Below are 24,562 nucleotides of genomic sequence, written 5' to 3' on the forward strand. Positions count from 1 at the left end.
ATTAAAATTTAAATTTCGCATTTGTAATATTTTTCATCTAAAAGATGAAAACATAATCAATTGAGCCAAACACTCAGATGTCATGCTTTACTTTGATTTAACAAAATGAACAATTGACATTTGATATTTCTTAAGGTGCTTTCTTGGTGAGTAACCTAAGATGGTTTTGATATAGATGATTTTTCACTTAATATTAATTCTTGATCAAATTTGTTTTATATAGATAATTCCAAATATTTAAAATCTTTTTAATTTAAATTTAAAATAATTTGAACCTAAATTAACATTAACACAAAAAGATAACTTGAATTTCAATTAATTTGTTTTTAAAATTTAATAATTAAAATATGAAATGACTTGAATTCAAATAATTTGAACTCAAAATTACTTAGGTTTCTTTTGATACAAAATGATTCAATCCCAAAGTGATCAAATTCAAATTTAACTCGACGTGTCAATTGACAATTGTATTAATTAGTTTAAAGGAAGAGAATAATTTGAATCTTGAAACTTATTCTTTTAGGTAACTATGATATAGATATATATTTCTCTAACAACTTCATGATGTATTTGGATAACATCTCTATGAAAATTTGTTTGGTTGAACAAATCTTTTTATAAGGCATCCTATGATCCTAACAAAGGAAACTGGTGAGCACTCACCAAACCAGGGAGGCCAAGCTTTCCAACAGGTTACTATTTTCTATTATTCATGATGGGAGTAGGGAAATTGTCTTTTTCCCCTTAATGCAAATTGTTTTATTTCTCTTGTATGATATTCATAAGATTGAAGTGGTTGCAATGTTCAATTCTTGCAGTTCATTGAAACCAACTCTGCCAACTTAGGTGTTATTATTATTATTATTATTTAGTTTTTTTTTTTTCTAATTGTTAGGCTACTCATGATGGAAATATAATAGAGATTCCTTAATTAGTTCCTAACCCGAAATTCCTAAAGCTTTGCATTTTTTTTTTGAAAATTTTAATTTATTATTAACTTTTAGTATCTATTAACTTGTTTGAAGAGGACATAATATGCCTAAATTCTTTCAAACTTACAATCTTTAAAAGTCTAATCAACTTACGTATCGTTTGAATTAATACTAAGTTGGCTCCAAAAGCTTTGCATTTGTTCGGTATGTTTCAAAATCAAACTATTAATCTAAATAAATGAGTCTTTTTCAATCCCTCCCTCAATTCTCATGTAGGATTCCTTTTGACCAATATGGCATGAAAAACATTACAATTAAGAAATTATGAGAAATAATAAAAACAAGCCCACATGATTTTGCCGATTGTGGTATTTGAAAATTTCAAGTTCGAGAAAGCATATGCGTATAATATTATTTTCAATTAGATAAATAATAAGATGTGAAAAATTTAAGAGTATATTAAAAAAAAAAAGTTCCCATTATCCTCAAATGCCCATAAATCACGAAAGACAATAAAAATTTTACAAAAAAAAAAAAAACTTATAATGTTTGTGCTAATGATAAATGCATGTATATTTTTATAGAAAAAACTCGATTTAGGTATCCTTCTTTCTTTCAAAATTATACATATTTGATAAAAGAAAACAAGAATTAACCAATGAAATTTAATAAAATATTATAATCTTGAGGAAGCAAAACGAGATCCAATCTCAGATATGGTGCACTTGTAGACCATCTTTTTTTTTTTTTAATACTTTAATCATTTTTTATTTGCGTCTGTGCATGGATTTTCATAGAAATTTACCAACCAACAAAAGCAGTGATAAATTTCCATTTTTTTTAATGAAAGTAATGGTTTTAGTCAAATACAAACAACATGAAACAAACGATCCAAATCCAACTCTATTAAGAAAATCAACGTAAAATTATATATGCTTTCAGATCGCTTCTGTATTGCTTGTTTTGTCTGAGTCCATGGTCAAAACCCTTGCCCTGATGTTACCCAAACCAGTCAACTTGGGCGGCTCACCAGCTCCTTGCTCCAAATGCCTCATTTTTCTCATCAAAGAACAAGCACCAGAACCCAAAACAAAAACAAAAAGAAACTGATTATTGTTATGATTATTTCCCATTTAAAATTATAAAACAATGATTAAAAAAATAATTGGTTCTTTATTTTTAAAAAATGGAAAAAGATACTGTTGGCAAACGTTTCTTCCAAGTTTGGTCTCTGGTCTCGAGTGCAGGCCCTGTGTTCTTCAAGTGACATTTTCGATTACGTTTACAATTTTGTCGAGGTGTTTTTGGGTTAGTAGGATAGTAGCTTTGAGAAGAAGGTTGGTCTAATCTGTCTGTTAGAAAAGTAGTTATACATCCACCAGCTTGAGAAAAGATTATATTTATCATCGAGAAAAATTTATACAGAGAAAGTCACACATAATATCGTAATCATATCGTAATATTAAATATTATTTTTATTATAATATTATAATTTTTAATATTAAACTAATAATATCAAAGAGAAAACAATGACCAAAGACACATGGGAGTTAGAATTTCATGATGCACCACTAAATCGTATAAGGAAGAAGTGGTGAGAGGTTTAGACAGTATCTTTTTAATCTTTTTACCTGATAACTTTTATATACAAGGATATAATTGCATGATTCGAATTAAATGTAATGCATATTTATGTTTATAAATATTATTTGGATAGAACAAGTGACCTGTATGTGACATTTTTGAGTCTTATTTAGATTAGTATCTTATTAAGAGTCTTATGGGTTTAGCCTTGGGCCTTTAGGAGAATATTGGGTGTGACGATTTTTTTTTTTTTTTTTTGGTTTTTAACTCCAAAATTCATTTCTCTTTTGTTTTTAGTGTTCAAGTAACTCAATACTTCAAAAGTAAAAATTGACTGACAAAGATGAGGAAGAAGAAGATCATGTCAGGAGGCCAAGCTATAACATGGCGCTTCACTTTGTTTATATTCTTAATCCTGATTACAGGTATGTTATAATCTCTTTATCAGCTTATGATTCTTCATTGAAGATTCTTTTCAGTTTTGGTCTGGTTTAATCAGATTCTGTTAGTTTTAGTTCCAACATGAATATAATTACAGTAATTCTGTTTATAAGAGTATCATTTCTTGGTTATATTCAGATATTTATTGGTTTTTAAAGAGTTTGAAAACTTGCTGTTGATATTGAGTTTTCTTATGCATGCATGAAAATCTTTCACGGGTCAGCTTTTTTTTTTTTTTTTTTGAAGTTCCGTTGATGAATTGATTTTGTGTTTTTCAAGGATGATTCTGTTGACTCATTGCAAACTTGTTTTTTAGCTGTTCTGTTTTGATACATGTTTGAGTTGTTCAAACAAGATTCTGTCTTTGCTTAGTTTTCAAATTTCTGGTATTTACAGGAACTGTTGTCACCGGAGAGTCTTTAGACACAGACAAAGAAGTTCTGCTGAATCTGAAATCATTCCTGGAAGAACAGAATCCCATAAATCGAGGAAGATACTCAGAATGGAATGCTGACAACTCGATTCCATGTCAATGGCATGGAATCTCTTGTTCTCCTGATGGACAAAGAGTCATTGGTATAGACCTCTCTGACAACTATATTTCTGGGGAAATGTTCTATAACTTCTCAGCCTTAACCGAACTTCGTGAACTTGATCTCTCAAGAAACACCATAGGTGGAGCTATATCTGACGATTTGAACCGATGCAGTAGCCTTGTATACCTCAACCTGTCACATAACCTCCTAAATGGAAAGCTGCAATTGACAGGGTTGAATAGTTTAGAGAAGCTTGATTTGTCCATGAATAGGATTGAAGGGGATATTGAAGTCAGTTTTCCAGCAATTTGCAAAAGGCTGATTGTTGCAAACCTTTCAGCTAACAATTTCACCGGTAGGATAGATAATTGCTTTGATGCATGCTGGAATCTGCAGTATCTGGACTTGAGCTCCAACAATTTTGTTGGCAGTATATGGAGTGGATTTGCAAGGCTTGTGGAGTATTCAGTTTCTGAAAACTTAGTTTTTGGGCCACTCTCAAGATCAATGTTTACAAATAATTGTAGTTTACAGGTGTTGGACCTTTCTGAAAACAATTTTCAAGGTGAACTTCCAGGGGAGATTTCAAATTGCAAGAATTTGGCTATCTTGAATATATGGGGAAACAATTTTACTGGGCCAATTCCATCAGAGATGGGGATGATTTCCACTCTTGAAGGCTTGTTCTTGGGGAACAACAGTTTTTCTAGTGTGATTCCAGAATCCCTGCTGAACCTGGCAAATTTGGCCTTTTTGGATTTAAGCAGGAACAATTTTGGTGGAGAGATACAAGAGATTTTTGGGAGATTCACACAGGTGAAGTTTCTTGTATTACACGGAAATTCTTACACAGGAGGGATTATTTCTTCTGGTATTCTCAAGCTACCAAAGATTTCTCGCTTAGACCTGAGTTACAACAATTTCTCTGGTCCATTGCCTGTTGAAATCTCTCAAATACAAAGTTTGAATTTCTTGATGCTGGCCCACAATCAATTTACAGGTGGTATACCACCGGAGTATGGAAACTTGCCGCAGTTACAAGCTCTTGATCTCTCCTTCAACAACCTCTCTGGATCAATCCCGCCAGCCCTTGGAAAATTGAGCTCTCTCTTATGGTTGATGCTTGCAAACAACTCTCTTAGCGGTGAAATTCCACCTGAGATTGGAAACTGCAGTAGCTTATTATGGCTAAACCTAGCTAACAATCAACTTTCTGGAAGAATCCCTCCTGAGTTGACTAGGATAGGGAGAAATGCTACTCCAACTTTTGAATCAAATCGGCTACACAATGACAGGATAATTCCAGGTTCTGGTGAGTGCTTGGCAATGAAGAGGTGGATACCAGCAGACTACCCACCTTTCAGTTTTGTGTATAAAATTCTCACAAGGAAGAGTTGCAGAAGCTTATGGGATCAGTTGATTAAAGGATATGGCATTTTCCCAAAGTGCACTGCAGGTTCAATGGTAAGCACATTCCAAATCTCAGGTTATCTTCAGGTAAGCGGGAATCAGTTTTCGGGCGAGATCCCTTCAGATATTGGTATGATGCAGAATTTCAGTATGCTTCACTTGGGTTTCAATGACTTCAATGGCAGACTGCCTTCACAGATTGGACAGCTGCCACTTGTAGTCCTCAATATCACCCAAAACAAATTTTCAGGAGAAATTCCATCAGAAATTGGGAATATCAAATGCTTAGAGAATCTAGATTTGTCATATAATAATTTTTCTGGCATATTTCCAACAAGCTTCAACAACCTGACTGGACTGAGCAAGTTCAACGTTTCATACAATCCGCTCATTTCTGGTGTAATTCCAACAACTGGCCAATTGGCTACGTTCGAGAAAGAGTCCTACCTGGGAGATCCACTACTGGATGTTCCAGATTTCATTGAAAATAGAACAGATCAACTGCCAACCTATAATGGAAGGCAGCAAAAACCTACTAAATTGGCTATGGTTTTGGTTTTACTAGCTCTGACACTGGCCTTTTTAGTTTTCGGGGTTCTATCGGTTCTTGTTTGCATATTGGTGAAAACTCCGGCAGAACCGCAGGGATATCTCTTACAGGATGCAAAGTATCGACATGATCTGGCATCTAGCTCCGGCGGGTCATCACCATGGTTATCAGATACCGTCAAGGTCATCCGTTTGGACAAAACAGCTTTCACACACGCTGACATTTTGAAGGCTACAGGTAATTTTTCCGAGGACAGGATTCTTGGAAAGGGAGGATTTGGAACAGTGTACGGAGGTGTATTGCCTGATGGGAGAGAAGTAGCAGTCAAAAAGCTACAAAGACAAGGAATTGAGGGTGAAAGGGAGTTCCGGGCTGAGATGGAAGTTCTTAGTGGAAATGGCTTTGGTTGGCCGCACCCCAACCTTGTAACACTTTATGGTTGGAGCCTTGATGGCTCAGAGAAAATATTGGTTTATGAATACATGGGAGGAGGGAGCCTGGAGGATCTTATATCAGATAGACTGCGGTTAACATGGCGAAGAAGGATCGACGTGGCAGTCGATATTGCAAGAGCATTAGTGTTTCTACATCATGAATGCTACCCTGCCATTGTGCACAGGGATGTTAAAGCTAGCAATGTCCTGCTAGATAAAGATGGGAGGGCAAAAGTCACAGATTTTGGTCTTGCTAGAGTTGTTGATATTGGAGATAGCCATGTGAGCACAATGGTGGCAGGAACCATTGGTTATGTAGCACCAGAATATTGGCAGACTTGGCAAGCTACTACAAAAGGCGATGTGTACAGTTATGGGGTATTAGCAATGGAACTGGCAACAGGAAGGCGAGCTGTGGATGGAGGGGAAGAATGCCTGGTGGAATGGGCCAGGCGTATCATGGGGAATGGACGAAATGGGTTAGGTCGAGCTGTAATACCAGTTGCGCTTTTGGGATCAGGTCTAGCTGAGGGGGCAGAGGCCATGTGTGAACTACTTCGGATTGGGGTCAGATGCACAGCAGAAGCTCCACAAGCTAGACCAAACATGAAAGAGGTGCTAGCTATGCTAATTAGAATAACAAGCAGTGAAGCAGATTTCAATTAGTGCATCTCATGATAGCTGGTTCAATAACTCAGGTGTCCATACGGTTAGGATGTGATATAGTTCACAATATACAGGTTTAACACACAAATTTTCCTGTCATGATTCTTCTTGTAAAGACACTTCCCCATCCATTATGTTGAAAGAATTTGATCAATTTTCTATATAACGTCTAGCAGTCTGACTCAGAAACCATATTTGGGATCAATTTAAGATCTCTAGGAATCATGACAGTGCTAAATCTTCTAATCAAAGTGGAAATGAGTGTTCATTTTTCAACCAACTTAAGTCCATAGCAATGGTCACCATATAAACCTAAAGAAAGATCTTGTAACTGGTGTACCCATGTCACGTTTGTTTTTTATTATACACATATAAAACACAAAAATTTTCTTTCAATACGTTTATCCGTTATATGTTTATCTCTCCTTAAATACGAGTATAATACAAAAATTATTATATTACAATTCGTGTTGACATACTAAATATAAAACACATTTTTTTGTTTTTCTCAAATTCATATATGATTTTTATTAATTTTAAACCACATTATTTTCTTTTTTTTTTTTTTATTGTTTTGTATGAGTCTAAAATTATTAGATCCATCTATATATGTGCTTAATTACTTTTTAGCTTCAGCTTCATATTGAAGTTTTGGCTGTAAGTCACCAAGTTTTGCAGCTCGCAGTTAAAAGAACTTCAAAAAATGTAGTAGTTTCTTCTTTGCGAAAGCATAGACAGCCAAAAAGGAAAATTGAAAGAAATTCTGATGGGATAAAAGTGGCCTTTTGCAGCATCGATGATAAGGGACCTAAGGCTTGGCCCATCCAAGAATGCTTGCAGCCATTACTTGATTTTTTCATGGTGTTCATGCATTTTTTGTCCCTTCAATCTCCACCTGGTTTGACTTGGTGCATTTTTTTAGAATAAATGTCATATCTTTTGCTTTCTCAAAGTGCAAAAATTATGAATCTGAACCATCCAATGACCATGTGTAAGTTGTAACGAAATATTACCTAACTAAAGTTGGTGGTTCGATGGCAAAGAGTAGTGGTTTAAATTGAATCAGAAGGTTATAAACTGCATGAACAGGCATGGTGAGCAAACTAAATTGGACTATTGAGAGCCACGTGAGAAGGCCAGCCAATGTGCCAGCTAACTGGGTGGCAGGTCACAAAAACAAAAACTTGTCCCTCCGGAATTGGCTGCTCTCTCCTTCCCCTAAGCTTTATTAATTGATGTGTAGATGTATAATCTTTTAGATGATACGGTAATTCGATAAAAAAAAATTATAATTTAAAATTTTAATAAATATATATTTTATATTTATTTTGTTAATAAAAATTCTAATATAATAATTTTATATTTTATATAAATTAGATATAAAATAATCAGACACGAACATACGAATAGTTTAATTTAACTTTTTTCTGCCATAAGTTTGTATAAGCCTTGAACCCAAAAGAAAATACCATAATTGATTAAAGTCATCAAAATTATAACTCTCCTGAAAGTTCATCGCTGCTTGGACATCTTCGTCAAGAACAGTACCAGAGTTTAATGGGCTAAAAGCAATTAATTGGGAGATGAGATGGCTAAATTCTTATCCCATCCACCCAAGCCTGCCCAATTAACGAGGCCGTTGTCACCGTTGTCACCGTTGTCCATTGAATTGACGGATGCATGCAGCCATTACTTTATTTTTTCATGGTATACATGCATTTTTTGTCCCTTCAATCTCCATCTGGTTAGAATTCGTGTATTTTTTTTTAGAATAAATGTCATATCTTTTGCTTTCTCAAAGTGCCAAAATTATGAATCTGAACCATCTAATGACCATGTGTGAGTTGTAACGAAATGCTACCTAACTAATCTTGGTGCTTCGATGGCAACGAGTAGTGGTTTAAATTGAATCAGAAGGTTATAAACTCATGACCAGGTATGATGAGCAAACTAAATTGGACTATTGAGAGGCACGTGAGAAGGCCAGCCAATGTGCCAGCTAATTGGGTGGCAGGTCACAAAAACAAAAACTTGTCCCTCCGGAATTGGCTGCCCTCTCCTTCGCCCAAGCTTTATTAACTGATGTATAGATGATCAACTTTGAGACGATACGATAATACGGTAAGAAAAAAATTATAAAAGCAATATAATTAAAAATTTTAATAAATATATATTTTATATTTATTATAAAAATTATGATATAATAATTTTTATATTTTATATAAATTAGATATAAAATAATCAGATACAAACATACGAATAGTTTAATTTAACTTTTTTCTGTCATAAGTTTGTATAAGCCTCTCTCTTTAACCCAACAGAAAATACCATAATTGATTAAAGTTATCAAAATTATAACTCTCCTGAGGGTTCATTGCTGCCTGGACATCTTTGTCAAGAACAGTAACAGAGTTTAATGGGCTAAAAGCAAATATTTGGAAGATGAGAAGGCTAAATTCTTATCCCACCCACCCAAGCCTGTCTAAAAAACGAGGCCCTTGTCACCTTTGTCCATCGAATTGACAAGAACACCCCTAATAATCAGTCAAACTAACCAATGTAACCTCAAATCTTACCGTGAAATTGCTTCTCTTTGGACAACTTGTTTCTTGTTGATTAATTCCCAACTTCCAGCCGGTTAACCATTTCCTTTTGTTTTTTCATTTCCTGATTATCATTGATTGTGGGTTAAAAGAGCTGCGCTGAACTTCGTTTCTGTTATCTTTGATGGAATGCCTTTGTTCTATTTTATATTTTTTATGTGACTAACTCTTTTGGCTTTTGCTAAGGGTTTTTTTTTTTTCACCCTTATCCTCCGTTAATGTTGTTGAAAATATCAATAGCAAATAACCCAAGTTTTGGCTTAGTGCTAGTAAGCCAAATGTTCTGTGCAACTTAGAGCTATGTTAATGCTTTTAAGTAGTGTTACATTGTAACCACTTTAATGGGTATTCAAGCTGTTGGTTGGTACAGTCAATGAAGAACTTACTAGTGAAATATATTGCATTAGGATAGAGGAAAAATGGATAGAGATATGAGAGAGGAGATCATGCCAATGGAGCTTGCAATCCAAAGAGAATTGGCTTATTGCCAGAAGATTGCCATTTTGAATAATCAATCTGCTAATGACTTTGGCTTACAACTCATGCCTTTCCAGGTATGGGATTTGTCTACTTTTTTACATGACTTCTTTACATATGTTAGTGAAGTGATTATGAAAAAATCTTGAGATTGCTAAAGTTTTGTATTTTCAACAGTTTGATATTGTGAAATTCCACTGGAGATAGAATTTTAGATATTGCTGGTGTTTAGGATAAGAAAGTACTTGTTATAAGTTGTCAGGGAATAGAACCAATTCATGAAATGATTGCAGAGAAGAATCACAATTTGGGTTGGGATGACGATTTGATCAAGATTTGAAGATTACTTTATACGAGGGAAACAATTCATATTTCAGAGCATAACAGTCATTCTGCAAACCATCCATGCTGAGGGTCGCCTATGCGCCAATGTAAATCATTTTTGTTTTTTTTTTTTGCTCTTTTGATTCCTAAACATGTGAAGTCTTTAATCTGTGCACTCGTTTGAAACCTTCATGCTTGTGATAGACATTTCTCTTGTATATCCAATATTAGGTGGTCCTCAGAAGGTCGTATCTTTATTTAGGATAAGAATGTAGTACCAGTCCCGAATTCTAGAGTATGACATCAGATATGAATAATTCCTATGCTTGAAATGATTGATTTGTCGTATCTGTTTCTCTCCGTAAAGTATGATTTAATGTAAATATCCAGAGTAAACTTAACCATATATACGAAATAAGAACCTGACTTCCTTAAACTGGAATGAAGTTGAAAAACTTACATAAAGTTAGAGCTATTTTAATTCTTTTGTGTTGTTACATTGTAACCACTTTAATGGATATTCAAGCTTGGTTGGTGCAGTCAATGAAGAACTCACTAGTGAAATATATTGCATTAGGATAGAGGAAAATTGGATGAAGATGGGAGAGAGGAGATCATGCCAGTGGAGCTTGCAATCCAAAGAGAGTTGGCTTATCGCTAGAAGATTACCATGTTGAATACTCAATTTGCTAACGACTTTGGCTTACAAATCATGCCCTTTCAGGTATGAAATCTGTCTACTTTTTTATATGACTTCAGTACATAAGTTGTTACAGTGACTATAAAATAATCTCAAGATTGCTAAAGTTTTGTATTTTCAATAGTTTGATATTGTAAAATTCCAATGGGGATAGAATTTTAGATAGTGGGAGTTTAGGATAAGAAAGTACATTGCTTTATGTTCTCAGGGAATAGAACCAAGTCATGAAATGATTGCAGAGAAGAATCTCAATTTGGGTTGGGATGAAAATTTGATTAAGATTTGAAGATTACTTTATCCAAGGGAAAAAATTCATATTTCAGAGCATCACAGTTACTTTGCGAACCATCCTTGCTAGGGGTCAGCTATGTGCCAATGTAAATCTAGTTTTTTTTGTTCTTTTGACTCCTAAACATGTGAAGTCTTTACTCTATGCACCTGTTTGAAACTGACTATTTTACGATTCAAAACAGCATGTGCTATAGATGTGTCAGTTTCGACAACGATATGCTCACATTCATGCTTGTGATAGACATCTATCTTGTATATCCAATATTAGGTGATACTCAGAAGGTCATATCTTTATTTAGGATAAGAATATAGTAACAGTCCTGAATTCTAGAATATGACATCAGATATGAATAATGCCTATGCTTGAAATAATTGATATCTCATATCTTTTTCCCTCTGTAAAGTTCGATTATTTGTAATTGGCTAAAGAAAAGTATGATTATATAAAGAAAAATATGATTATATGTACATATCCAGAGTGAAATTAACTATACAGATAGCATAAGAACCTGACTTCCTTAAACTGGAAGGAAGGTGAAAACTTACATAAAGTTACTTTAATGGGTATTCGAGCTTTTGGTTGGTGCAGTGAATGAAGAACTTACAAGTGAGGTATATTGCATTAGGATAGAAGAAAAATGGATGAAGATAGGAGAGAGGAGATCATGCCGGTGAAGCTTGCAATCCAAAGAGAATTGGCTTATCGCCAGAAGATTGCCATGTTGAATAATCAATCTGCTAATGGCTCTGGCTTACAACTCATGCCTTTTCAGTTATGAAATCCATCTACTTTTTTACATTACTTCTGTACATATGTTAGCGTGGTGACTAGCGTGGTGACTATAAAACAATCTCCAGATTGCTAAATTTTCAACAGTTTGGTATTGTGAAATTCCAATGGATAGAATTTTAGATATTGCTGGCGTTAGGATAAGAAAGTACATTGTCTTAAGTTCTCAGGGAATAGAACCAATTCATAAAATGATTGCAGAGAAGAATCTCAATTTGGGTTGGGATGAAAATTCGATTAAGATTTTAAGATTACTTTATACAAGGGAAAAAATTCATATTTCAGAGCATCACAGTTACTTTGCGAACCATCCTTGCTAGGGGTCGGCTATGTGCCAATGTAAATCTTTTTTTTTTTTTGTTCTTTTGACTCCTAAACATGCAAAGTCTTTAATCTATGCACCTGTTTGAAACCGACTATTTTACAATTCAAAACAGCACATGCTATAGGTGTTTCAGTTTCAACAATGATTTGGTCACCTTCATGCTTGTGATAGACATCTCTCTTGTATATCCAATATTAGGTGGTGCTCAGAAGGTCATATCTTTATTTAGGATAAGAATGTAGTAACAGTCCTGAACACTAGAATATGGCATCAGAAATGAATAATTCCTCTGCTTGAAATGATTGATTTCTCATATCTTTCCATAGTATTTCAAGCATAGAGCCCCTATGATATGCTTTTAACCTTCTTATGTATAGTTTAGCTATATCTCATGCAAAGGTGGTTATCATTTTTAAATGCTATATTTTTTTATATTGCTGCTAAAATTAGTAGAGTTTGATCTTCCCCTGCCTCCAATGGTTCTGCTACCAGTGGCTCATGTTTGTTGAGGTTTTTGTGAACTGATGTGGGACATTATTGTAGAACTTATTTCTATTTTAGCTTATTGCTATCAGTTTTTGCTTGTGGCCGGTACATTCGGGTCTCGGTGTATCTCCCAGTTCAACTTTGTATTCAAGCCTGGATAGTCATGTGGCTAAGAAGAATCAGGAAGATACCTTTTTCTGCAAGGTTTGCCGGGTTTCCAGTCTAGCGCCATAAGTTACAAGCAACATTCAAGAGGTCATAAGCACAAGGCCAACCTGCGCATAATGCCATTCAAGGGAAATAATGATTCAGGCATCACAGCAGTGAACCCACGGAAAAGATGTGGACCGTGTGACATTTTGGTGTACGGATGAATTGTCATTTAACCAGCACTTGGAAGGTCAAAAGCATAAGCAAAAACTACAGAACTTGGTAGTTGCTGGTAATAATGCAAGAAACTTGGTAAAGAAGCAAAGGTTTTGGTGAGTTGTGTGATGGATATTCTGTGCACAGATTATTGATCATTTAAGATGCACCTTCAAGGCAAATAACATTTTATTAAACTTCATGCCATTGACAATGGAAAAAAACCATGAGGGTTGAACTTGTATTGGAGAAAAGTTTTAAGATATTCTCCTTTAAGCACTTCCTCTATTCCAAGTTTAATTTCCATACTGTATATATTATACTAGTCCTGGGAAAAATATGAGAGACTTGTAAAATTTTGCAGCATTGGATTGATTCAATCAAATAAAAAATAACTGGTTGCCTTTGAACATAGTATATAATGATTAGTAACTTGTAAATATATAATAATTATATTAGTTGAGATCAGTGAATTTTTAAATAATTTAATTTAATTATAGATTAAAATTTAAAATTATCACTTCTTAAAATAATTATACAAATTAATTAAATTAAGTTTCAGGTTCATATTTATTTATTTTTTGTATTAGTTATCCATTGTGTTAAATTTAAAATCAGATGTAAAAAAAAAAGGAAAAATACAAAGATTGGAAAATGAAATTAATCAAACAAATCTAACTTCACTGTACCATATACCATAGCCCACAACTCTCGTTTCCATCTATAAGCCTACCCTCCTCCCCTCCCAAACCCTAATTTTCCCTATAACACCAATCCCCATACAAAACCCTAACTTTAGCCGTCCCACTTTCCTTCTGTCGTCGTTCATCTCTCTCACTCTCTGGATCCCTCGTAAACAAAAGAAAAATGGCAGAAAGAGGCGGAGGAGAACGTGGCGCTTTCAGGCGTGGCTTTGGCCGCGGTGGTGGCAGATCCGATCGTGGCCCAAGAGGCAGGCGCCGTGGCCGCAAGGACGAAGAGGAGAAATGGGTACCCGTGACAAAGCTTGGCCGTTTAGTCAAATCCGGCAAGATCACATCCCTCGAACAAATCTACCTCCACTCGCTCCCCATCAAAGAGTACCAAATCGTCGACCAACTCGTTGGCCCTTCCCTGAAAGACGAAGTCATGAAGATCACTCCAGTTCAGAAACAAACACGTGCCGGCCAGCGCACGCGTTTCAAGGCCTTCGTCGTTGTTGGTGATGGAAACGGACACGTTGGTTTGGGGGTGAAGTGTAGCAAAGAAGTTGCGACGGCTATAAGAGGGGCGATAATACTGGCGAAGCTGTCAGTGATACCGGTGAGGAGAGGTTACTGGGGAAATAAGATCGGGAAGCCTCATACGGTGCCGTGTAAGGTAACTGGGAAATGTGGGTCCGTTACGGTTAGGATGGTGCCTGCTCCGAGAGGTGCGGGGATTGTGGCCGCTAGGGTCCCCAAGAAGGTCCTTCAGTTTGCTGGGATTGAAGATGTTTTTACTTCTTCCAGGGGTTCTACTAAGACTCTTGGTAACTTTGTCAAGGTATTGAGTTTTTCTATGTAGAATTTTTATTTGTTCGGTTTTGTTGTTATTTAAGATTGTTTATGGATTTATTTAGATCTATTTGGAAATGGGTTGTTAAATGTTTTAGTTCCTTTTACTATACCTGATCATTCCTGTATCCGTTTCTGTCTATGACATGTTTAACGTGTAAAAGACAAAAATTGCCAGTTTCACAGTGTCACAATGCCAAACTCTTACTGTTTTGTGTCTTTTTTTTGTCGTGTTTAAAATTGTCGGATCTACTTGTTCTTCAACTTTGGGATTGTTGGTTACTTTTAGTTTCTTTGATACTATGAGTAATTATGGTATGCTTGATTTGTTTGGATTATATGAGTGATCTGACTTATTTACATGTTGTAATGTGTATGTTACTGAACCAATTGGATAGAAATTGCAATTCAGGTTAGGTGGTCACTTATGCATTGTGTTTCTCTGCATGTTTTGGAAATAAGTTATTGATGATTTTATCATGATATTGGGTTTATGCTGCTTTATTGAAGCATATTTATATTCTTGATAAACATGGTATAACTGTGGTACTATTGGCTGCGGTTCTGATGGAGTTGTTGAACATATGATTCTGTTTTCAGCTTGGGTTTTGTCAGATGAATTTTTTAGTGTAGTAAACTGATTTAGTAGGTAAAATGGTCTTAGCATGATTTAATTCTTCAGGTGGTATACAATTCTAGGAAATACTTGGCTCTTAGTTGTGCAAAATAATATAGTTATGATTTATAGACAGTGGAATGTATGAGTTCGCCGTGGACAGAACTAATGCTCTGTTATGGATTTTGGTTTTTTATTTTGCATCCTTGACAACTATGACAGCCAAATATTTCCAACCGAGCTTGTAACCTTAGGATGTTTGACAGTTTGGTAATTATGCTTCTCTTATATTTGTTTAGTATTGTTGGCTTGGTCTAAACTGTGTAATATGTTTGTTAAACTCCCATATACATGTGCTTGTAGATTTTCTACTCATGTGTTGACAAACCAACTAGTTATTGCTGCATACCAATGCCATATATTATCTATTCTTGATTATTGGAAAATTAGTTTGCTTTCATGGTTGATAGCTGTTTATTTGCTGCATGATTATTTAGAGATGCGTATTCAGTTGTTGGTGATATCTGATTATCCATTGCTCTCGCAAATGTAATTGCAGGCCACGTTTGAGTGTCTTCTGAAAACTTACGGTTTCTTGACTCCTGATTTCTGGAGAGAGACTCGTTTCACAAGGTCTCCTTTCCAGGAGTATACCGATCTGTTGGGAAAGCCAGTGAAGTCCCTAGTACTCGAAGATGTGGAGAGAGTGGATGTATGATGTATGATGGAAATTTAGGAGTCATTGGTAACATGTGGCTTCAATGCCTTGGGTAGTAATATGAAGTTCCTTTTGTGTTGTTAACAGGATCCTATTTTCACATTTTTGCTTGTTTGGTTCTGTCATGAGATTTTCAGTAATTAATTGTTCAGCAACTGCAGTTTTTTTTTCTCTATTTGGATTCTTTATAAGATTGTGGTTTACATGAGTTTTAAGTATGATGGACTGTATTACAGTCAAGATATTATCCAAATCGGATCATTAGATCTTACGAGTTTATTTTATAAAAATTTTTTAAGTACAAATTAAAAATTAAAAAATTATTTTGATGTAAATTAAAAATTAAAAATTTACTTAAATACAATAAAAATATAAAATTTATCTATATAAAAGGATAAAATTCAAAAAGTTTTTTTTAGTTATTTTAACTAAAAAAAAAAACTCTAATGATAATCGTGATTTGGGTCATGTTCAGGTAATTCCATCGAGTGTAGATATTTACTTTAATAAAATGATTTAGACTAAATTGACATCCCAACAATCTTAAGTATTGGATTCCCTGTCCTATCTAACCTTACAATTATTTATTAATTTTAGCGTCTAAGTATGCTTTTAAATTTTAATTTCGATGCCTTTTTATATTTTTTTTTACCAAATCGAATACATATTTTTTAATTACTCATGAATTTTATCGCATTAATCCAAAAATATAGCAACAAGAATTTTTATTACTTTTTCATAATTACTTGTTTATAATTAGAGGAGATAATGTCTTAAATCATATCGAATTTAATTCAAAATTTTAAATAATATATAATATTATAAAATTTTAAAATTTAATTTGAATTCAAATTAATTTTTTTTTGAAATCGATTAGACAGAATTTAAATTTTTATCTGTTTTGGTTTGATTTATTGATTTTAAAATTTTTATTTTTTATATATTATTTTAATAAAATTTTTTATATATTTAAATAGATTTATATATAAAATAATTATTTTATTTTATAAAAATTTAATATATATATAAAAAACTAATAAAAATATGTAATTTGGTTTGATTTGATTTTTTTTAATTTTTTACATCTTGATTTAAAATTCGATCAAAATTTAATATATATATTTAATATTTAACATTAATTTAAATTAAATAAAAAATTCAATTCAAATCAAATTAAACATTATAATTTTCAAATTGATTTTCATTTTCTTAATTTTTTTCTTATTCCTTTTTATAATTGCCCACCCTCCATTAAAACCTCTGAATTTTCATTTTATTTTAAAATTTTTTCTTTCCAAATTTTGTACTAATATTTTTATTTAAAAAATTTTTTGATCAATTTTTAGTTGGAAAACCAATGTAATTATTAAACTAAATGCTCGAAAAAATAAAAATAATTTTTTTAAACATAATTAATGAAAAAATTTACTACTAATAATTTTGAACTTATTGTGGCATAATTCAAAAAGGGCGATGTTCTTTGGTGTAAATAAAAGCAATGTTAGGGCTATTTTTGGACTTAAAAAAATATAAAAATTTCACATAATCTGCATGCTTGTTACTTTAAAAATGATAGAAGGGCCCACTAGAGACCAATGTTATAATACTTTTTAATCAACAAATTATTAATAATAAAAAATTAATTAATAAAATATTAAAATATTGATTAAAATATTCAAAATTTGGAAAATCAAGGTCGTTTAAGAGATTGGTTGTCTCATGTGTTGTTTGTTGTCTTTTCCCTTTATTTTATTCTTTCTTCAAATCTAAGGAAAGCAAAACCATTCTCTCCAAAATCCAAAAAAAAAAAAAAATGAAAATTTAAATGTGATTTTCAATAAAATTGATATTTAAATATTATAAATTAAAAAAATTATATATATAATATTTTTTTAATTTAATAAATAATAAAATAAAATGTTAATTATATAAATAATAAGGTAAGAAAAATTTAAAGATAGATTGAGAATTAAAAATAATATATAAAAAATTTAAAACATTAAGTAAAAACAATATAATTTAAAATTTTAATGAAATTTTTATATATTATGTATATTTTATTTAAAATAAATATAATATAAATATATAAATTATCAAATATATTTAAATTCAGGATAATTTTTTTCGAACTTACAAAAAAGGAAAATCCAAAAAAGGTAATAAAATGAGATACGAAAGAGAAGAGAAAAAGGAAAAGAAATTATATTTTTAATTTTTTTCGACAACTTTCATGTCACTGACTCGCTTCTCATATAAGTTTTTCTTTGGTTTATTTCTGTGTGATTTTTCTCTTTCTTTTTCTATTTCTTAGCCTTTTCTCTCTCAAAATCTTCCTAGAAAAAATGGACCCATAAGATAAATTATCACCATTTTTATCTACTTTTCAATGAAGTTTCAGAAAAACCCATTTCAATTTTTTTCTGCTTCTCTTTTAAGAGACTCTTCTTCTGATCTTCTCTGTTTCTGATGCATTTTTGAAGCCTTTTTTCAAAGGATACCCACGTTTCAGTTTTTCTTCGACTTCGCAAAAAACTAAGTCAATGAGCTCAGAAAAGTTGCTTTTGGTTTTTTAAGGTAAGATTAAAAGATCACTCTTTTAATGGCTTTGATGGGTTCTTTCTTCATCTGTTCTTTTTGGAGTTTTAATAAAATTTTAGCTGCTTATATTTTATAGTATTTTTAAAGCGTAGACAGTGAAGATTTTCAGTGGTTTCTGATTTAATTTTGGTTCTTCTTTTAGGCTTTAAATTTTATTATTTTGATTCGGTTTTTATTTAATTACAAAAACAATGTAATAAGCTTTTATTTAACTATATATATTTATTTTCTCCTGAATTTTGGGATTAATGAATGAAGGGTATCTGATGATGTCCCCTCCTTTTCTTTTCTTTTTTTTTTTTTTAAATCTGGGATGGAATTCATTAGTTTAATTTTTAGTGGTTTTAGTGATAAGGGGCAGAATTTTTTTTTTTTTGTTTTATTTTCTGTGAAAATAAATCTCAGTTTATCATTTTCTAATTTTATTGATTTTTTATCATAGATCTTTTGACTAATTTACAACTTATTTAAAGCTTAATATAATTATTAGTATGAAACCTGATAATTGTTTAACTCATAAATTTGAGTTTGTAGTTTCTTGTAGTATTAGATGGTGTTTCACTGTTTTAGGAGGATTTTATACAGTTATATGCCTTATTTCTCCTGGAGCTGTAACATATACTTTTTGTGTTATTAGTAACAGTAAGTTAGTATAGTTTGAGAATATTATGGAATTGTAGAATAATGGTTTTGGTGAATAATGCAGATTAAATTTGTTTTAGAGGAGTAATTTTGTTGTCCAAATTAACTGGAAGATCTCGTGTAAAGTTTAGAGGAGCAATTTTTTTCTGAATTTTTTTTTTCTGTCGGCTTCTAAATCTACTTAGAACATCAGTTTGATGGTACATTACGTGAGAATGTTTTGTTGGTTCATGATGAATGCCACCTTGGGGTTGATTAAATTGGTTAGGCCTCTTTCACTTGTAATTATAACTTCTGGTGTGCAGTGGGTTTTGTTCTGATGAGAGGGTGAGGTTGGAAGTTGGAAATTACTTTGATACTATTGGTTTCATTTGTGTTTTGAAGTTTCTTTGGTTATCACATTTTGAAAGTGTTTTGAACTGTGGTGCATTTGTTCTTGTAAGAGACTTACAGTATGACATTTGATAGTGTTTTGCACTGTCATTATCGATAGTATTCTAATGTTGTTGTGGCATGGTGCATTCATGAATGTGGTGTTAGACTGATAAATTTTGGAAAACTTTTATTCAGAAATAGTATCGTGGTTTTTGTACATGCCCACTTGATTGTTTTGAACTACATTGTATTGCAATTGGTTTTGCGAGTAATTCTTGATGGAAATTATTGTCAGAATATATTTGAGTTTTTAAAATACAACCAAATAAGAGGATAAGCAAAGGTTCTGATAAGGTTTTCTTATGGCTTTCAATTCTAAACGTTTTAACAGAACACAGATATTATCTGAGCCACCATGGAAGAATGTTGGACATTTTTTGATTAATATCAGTTAATATATATTAAATATTTTTGTTAAGCTCTAATAGTTGATGTGTTTCTTGTTAAAGGGAGAGACATAAAAAAAAAAAGATAAAGTAGGCCTTGTAATATGTACTTTAAACAAAATTTCTTTGCCTTTATGCAGGTTGCTTTTGTCATGGTATGGAGATCGTCGGTTTAAATTTATTGTATTATCAATTGAAATTCGTGCTCCAACTTTTATGGCAACGTTAGGAATGCAAGCAGGCATGCAGCTCAAAAGCCAATCCCCAGGATGTTACACTTCTTGGGACCTTAATTTGGGTGCTAATGGCGCTGTATGGCCCACAGATGATGTTGATAGAATCTCAAGGAATAGACAATACTATAATGGTACTTTGCCATCGTCTTCAGATTTGAATATGTATTACAACAAGGATCTACTAGCGCAGACAATGCTCAAGCATGAAGCAGAATTTAGGGATCAGGTATTTCTCTCAAGATAAACTTCTTATGTCTTGTGAACCCGGTATTCTGATGTACAGAATGAGTAAAATACTGTTCTATGTGCTTAAATACAGTGTTCTGTCTCCTAAGCAACAACTTAAGTTGCAGCATAAACTGTTGGTAATTAGTTGAAGTTCTTAATACCTATGGAGAGTTCAACATCTTTAGATTGATCATTTAATTGTCATTTGAAAGGGGGAAAAAAAGATAGAAGTTTCAACTGGGATGAGAGAAATGTTATGTGGAAATCTGAATTAGTAGGTTTTGGGATCTGAAGATTTATGATGAACTGGGCAAAGTAGGCAAACACCCACTAGGGCTTATCGTACAATGTATGCAGAGATAATATGAGGATGAAGGGACCTCTTCACCAGGGGGTTGTTTCCACTGTGCATTTTGCATAGACATAACTGTAGTGTTTCAGTTCTAATTCTGGCGACTATTAATTGTGTCTCTTAGGGTGTTTTCCACAGATGTATTTCCTAGCATTGTGTTTTTATTTTTATTATTTTTTTTAAGGTGAGTCTCTTTGATTGATATCTATAAGAATCATCGTAGTGATCCTTCATCTGAAACCATGAAGTGGTTCAAATATAGCCTGGTTGTATTCTTTGGCCTCATTTTAAGTTATCTTGATTTGTTCTCCATTTGTCATCCCTTAAATCTAGAATTTTTGGTTCTACTAAAATTGATATTACTGATAACATATTATTATCATGCAATTAATTCATCTGCAATGTGTTTTATTTTAGATCAATGAACTCCATCGGCTTTACAGGAGACAGAAGGAATTAATGGATGAAATGAAAAAGAACGACTTATATAAACATCATCACAGTCTGGAGACCTTACAACCAAATCATTTTTTGCCTCCAGTGTCATCTAATTATGTACCAATACCACACCAAACCTCTACCTCTACCTCTACTAACCTTGTACATTGTCAGCCCCCTATTTCAGAAGCTAAAGGTAGCATTTTGCCTTTGCATTCTTATGATGGAATTAGAGGGCAAACAGGTCTTGATCCTACTTGTATTTCAAGCTCTTCAAAGGCCTCGGAGTTCATGCAGTCCAATTGCAAAAAGTTTGGCAAAAAGATCTTGGATCTTGAACTGCCAGCTGATGAGTACTTTGATAGTGAAGAAGAGGGATTTTCTGAAGTGAAAATGGCCCCTGAAGTGACTGATATACCAACTAATGCTCTAAAGAAAATTCCTGAGGTTAGAGATAGGGGTGATAAAGAACTATCCATTTGTAGCAGTGGTTGCAACTCTGTTTTCCCTGAAGGCAATTTTATTCATAGTTCCATTTCTTTGAAGAAAAATGTTATGGCTGATTTAAATATTCCTCTCAAACTAGAGGAAGATATAATTCCTGAGTCCAGTGAATTTCAGGATCCTGTTGTTGGTCACAGGGAAACTTCATTACAGGACCCCTATGGAAAATCAAATTCAAACTTTCAAGTTCTGTCCAAAGAAGTAATTCCAAATAGCCAGATAATGAAGGATCCAGAAGCTCAATTGGAAAATTTACTCCTTAACGAGCACAAATTGCAAAGAGAATGCATATCTTGTAATGATAAAGCTGGTAAGGATGCTATATAATCTATTATCAAATTATCTGCATTTTTATGGCCAAAAAAAATTCCAGCATTTTGTTTTTTTTTTTTTTTAATTTATTATTTTTTTGGCATTTTAGCAAGTTCATTTATCATCAGTCCCAAATCATTTGCATTGTAGAATTTTATTACTGCTAATGATGATTTTATGTGGTTTGTAACTCTGTTTTCAGGGCAAGGCAGAAATGATTTGAATTCTTTCCCTCAAGATCTCTATACTGAAAAATCATCAATTGAGCACATTAACAATGAACAAGCTCAAGATTGTGCAATATGTCATGGTTTGGACGAGACTGATGGAAAGCTATGCAATGAAAATTTACAGCATGTTGCAAGAGTTGTCTCTGCTAGTAACTATAAACCAGTTGCTACTTCAGACATGTTTAGCTCATACCAGATTGTTCCTTTGGCTGATACGATGAAGTCTGAATCATCCTCTGTTTCATCTGGTAGACATGCCTTCAAGCGGAGCCCTATAGCAGTTCAGGCACTTCCATGTTTTAAGAGGAAAAGTTCTAAATCGTTTACTGTAAGCCCTGGGCTTGCTGGAAATGAGCTTTGTCTTGGCAAAAATTCGTTATCTACCTTCCTGCAGGCCAGCTCGCAGACAGATTTCCAGCTGGAGTGTCAGTCACCATCTACAAGTTCTCTTTTGCTGAACTGCAATAATGACATTAACTTTGCATTTGAGCATAGTCCTGTGAAATACACCAAGGATTTTGAGCATGTGAGGTCCATAAAGAGTTCGGATCTCAATTTTGTCTTGCCTAGTTTCTCCACCAATGTGGCTGGTTCACAAGATGCTTCTCATAGACATGGTGAAAATACACTTGAAAATTCAACTGTTTGTTATCCGAACACTGCTGAAATGGCAGTACATGATACAAAATCAGTTGAAAGGGGAGACCCATCAATCCCACTGGAATCTGCCCTTGAACAATCTAATTCCCAGTGTGTCCATGATGCTGAGTTGGAGAAGGTGGAGGCAAGCAACTCCCTGGATTTTAATAGGATACTCGGATTTCATTTGTATAACAAGCCTCCCATTGCCAATGGCCAGTGCTCATCTCATGCCTTCCCCTCCCGAAACCATCCCAATTCTTGTGTAGAAGAAGACATCAAAGACAAAGTGAAAGATAGGATACCTGATATAAACTTGGAATTTGATCATCTGCCTGACACAGAAAAAGATCCAGCTAAAACTAAGTCTGTCACAGAAAGTGAACCTTGTGAAAAGTATCCAGGTTATGGGGTAATTGACCTGAATTCTTGCTTATCTATGGATGAGTCTCTTCTAATGCCTTCACATTCAACAGAAATAGATTTGGAGCCACCTGCAAGTCCAGAAAACAAGGAATGTTCGCCACCTAGAGGGGAATCTAATGAAAACCAGCTTGAGACACCTTTGCTATCTTCAGGACAAGAAGATGGGGATCTGCAAGAGGAGCTAGTCAGGAATGCAGTGGAGGCTATAGTTTCCATTTCTTCATCTGAGACCCAGACTTGTTTAGACAGCACCACTTGTGAACCTTTTAAAGCTTCTAATTCTCTCTATTGGTTTGCAAGGGTTGCTTCTTCTGTAGTGGATGATCCGGGGAGTGAATTTGGAGTTAACATAGGTGTTAAGGATTATGGTGATCATGAGGAGTATCTATCCGATGGAATTGATTACTTTGAGGCCATGACATTGAACCTAACAGAGATAAAGGTAGAAGAGTCTTGGTGTAAAAGCAATGGCCTAAAAGAGGAAGAATCTTTTTTGACAAACCAACCAAAGAAGGGCCGAACGAGGAGGGGAAGACAGCAGAGGAAGGACTTTCAAAGTGAAATTCTTCCAAGCCTTGCCTCTCTTTCAAGGTACGAGGTCACTGAGGATCTTCAGATGATAGGAGGGTTAATGGAAGCCGCTGGTGCTCAGTGGGAAAGTAGTTATTCAAGAGATGCAGGTAGAAATGGATACACAAAAGGGCGGCGACGGTCTAATGCACGTGCTTCCAGTGTAATGGACAGCGGGATGAACATGTTGCTGAAGCAGCAGTCTGGTGATAGTGAAGCAGGTATCCGGCAGAGAAGACTAATAGAGTGGGGGAAGATAACAAGAAGACCACGGGGGCCAAGATGTCCATCCAGTAATCCTCGGCTTATATTAAGCCAGGTATAGAAAGAGTAAGTTTAAAAACTTTTGGGGTTAGCTTAACATGTGATTATCATGTACATCTCAACTAAAATCTGGCATACCAATTACATTAAATAGGAGAATAGAAGTCCATTTTCAACTTTCAATGGCTTTTGGTCTTGGTATTGGTCTGGTGAATGATGGGATGTGAATATGCTCTTTTGAACCTAAGAGTTTGTTCTAAACTATAATTGAAAATCAACCTAATAGCAATGTGTTTTGTCCATTGAGGCCTCTAGATTTGAAATTTCCTCTCGAGCTGTGGAATGCTTTCTCAGGAGACCCTGTCAGGATGCCAATTACTTTCTGTCTAGTATGAAAAGTTTGAAATTTTGATATATATATATATATATATATATGTATGTATGTATAAAATGTTTATTTTCAACTTATTAATTGATGGTATATGAAAACATTAAAATTAATATGCTAAATTTTCATA

The 24,562-nt window shown here is 33.7% G+C and overlaps 4 protein-coding genes across 5 annotated transcripts; all 4 read left to right on the forward strand.

Annotated features, from left to right (window-relative positions):
• The first annotated feature begins 2,681 nt into the window (after positions 1-2,681).
• On the forward strand, positions 2,682-6,771 carry LOC111275046 (putative LRR receptor-like serine/threonine-protein kinase At1g74360). The gene is made up of 2 exons (XM_022860143.2): positions 2,682-2,941; positions 3,354-6,771. The coding sequence occupies exons 1-2, from the start codon at positions 2,860-2,862 to the stop codon at positions 6,551-6,553; spliced, it is 3,282 nt and encodes a 1,093-aa protein (XP_022715878.2). The 5' UTR covers positions 2,682-2,859; the 3' UTR covers positions 6,554-6,771.
• A 2,393-nt stretch (positions 6,772-9,164) lies between these two features.
• On the forward strand, positions 9,165-13,311 carry LOC111289479 (uncharacterized). Of its 2 annotated transcripts, XM_089745835.1 has the most exons (5): positions 9,165-9,710; positions 9,927-10,064; positions 10,535-10,681; positions 11,575-11,720; positions 12,639-13,311. In XM_089745835.1, exons 3-5 carry the CDS (start codon positions 10,628-10,630, stop codon positions 12,781-12,783), a joined length of 345 nt encoding a protein of 114 aa, XP_089601961.1. In that variant the 5' UTR covers positions 9,165-9,710; positions 9,927-10,064; positions 10,535-10,627; the 3' UTR covers positions 12,784-13,311. The 2 variants fall into 2 exon arrangements, with proteins under 2 accessions (XP_089601961.1, XP_022736298.2); XM_022880563.2 differs by lacking the exons at positions 9,165-9,710; positions 9,927-10,064 and having other exon boundaries at positions 10,274-10,681.
• A 270-nt stretch (positions 13,312-13,581) lies between these two features.
• LOC111283924 (uncharacterized) lies at positions 13,582-15,959 on the forward strand. Its single transcript, XM_022872610.2, has 2 exons — positions 13,582-14,439; positions 15,626-15,959. The coding sequence occupies exons 1-2, from the start codon at positions 13,783-13,785 to the stop codon at positions 15,782-15,784; spliced, it is 816 nt and encodes a 271-aa protein (XP_022728345.1). The 5' UTR covers positions 13,582-13,782; the 3' UTR covers positions 15,785-15,959.
• A 2,104-nt stretch (positions 15,960-18,063) lies between these two features.
• LOC111283930 (uncharacterized) lies at positions 18,064-24,346 on the forward strand. The gene is made up of 4 exons (XM_022872622.2): positions 18,064-18,358; positions 19,986-20,307; positions 21,079-21,913; positions 22,118-24,346. The coding sequence occupies exons 2-4, from the start codon at positions 20,062-20,064 to the stop codon at positions 24,103-24,105; spliced, it is 3,069 nt and encodes a 1,022-aa protein (XP_022728357.2). The 5' UTR covers positions 18,064-18,358; positions 19,986-20,061; the 3' UTR covers positions 24,106-24,346.
• The last annotated feature ends 216 nt before the right edge of the window (positions 24,347-24,562 follow it).

Source organism: Durio zibethinus, chromosome 17 (genome assembly GCF_047325235.1).
Source record: "Durio zibethinus cultivar Kanyao isolate XHJ-2024 chromosome 17, ASM4732523v1, whole genome shotgun sequence".
Classification (NCBI taxonomy): domain Eukaryota; kingdom Viridiplantae; phylum Streptophyta; class Magnoliopsida; order Malvales; family Malvaceae; genus Durio; species Durio zibethinus.

Coding starts and splice junctions, on each gene's coding strand:
- LOC111275046 (XM_022860143.2), top strand. CDS start 2,860: ATGAGGAAGAAGAAGATCATGTCAGGAGGCCAAGCTATAACATGGCGC. Junction 2,942..3,353: donor ATTCTTAATCCTGATTACAG/GTATGTTATAAT, acceptor TGGTATTTACAG/GAACTGTTGTCACCGGAGAG.
- LOC111289479 (XM_089745835.1), top strand. CDS start 10,628: ATGTTGAATACTCAATTTGCTAACGACTTTGGCTTACAAATCATGCCC. Junction 10,682..11,574: donor TACAAATCATGCCCTTTCAG/GTATGAAATCTG, acceptor ATATTGCATTAG/GATAGAAGAAAAATGGATGA. Junction 11,721..12,638: donor TTACAACTCATGCCTTTTCA/GTTATGAAATCC, acceptor TATTGCTATCAG/TTTTTGCTTGTGGCCGGTAC.
- LOC111283924 (XM_022872610.2), top strand. CDS start 13,783: ATGGCAGAAAGAGGCGGAGGAGAACGTGGCGCTTTCAGGCGTGGCTTT. Junction 14,440..15,625: donor CTCTTGGTAACTTTGTCAAG/GTATTGAGTTTT, acceptor ATGTAATTGCAG/GCCACGTTTGAGTGTCTTCT.
- LOC111283930 (XM_022872622.2), top strand. CDS start 20,062: ATGGCAACGTTAGGAATGCAAGCAGGCATGCAGCTCAAAAGCCAATCC. Junction 20,308..21,078: donor AAGCAGAATTTAGGGATCAG/GTATTTCTCTCA, acceptor GTTTTATTTTAG/ATCAATGAACTCCATCGGCT. Junction 21,914..22,117: donor ATCTTGTAATGATAAAGCTG/GTAAGGATGCTA, acceptor CTCTGTTTTCAG/GGCAAGGCAGAAATGATTTG.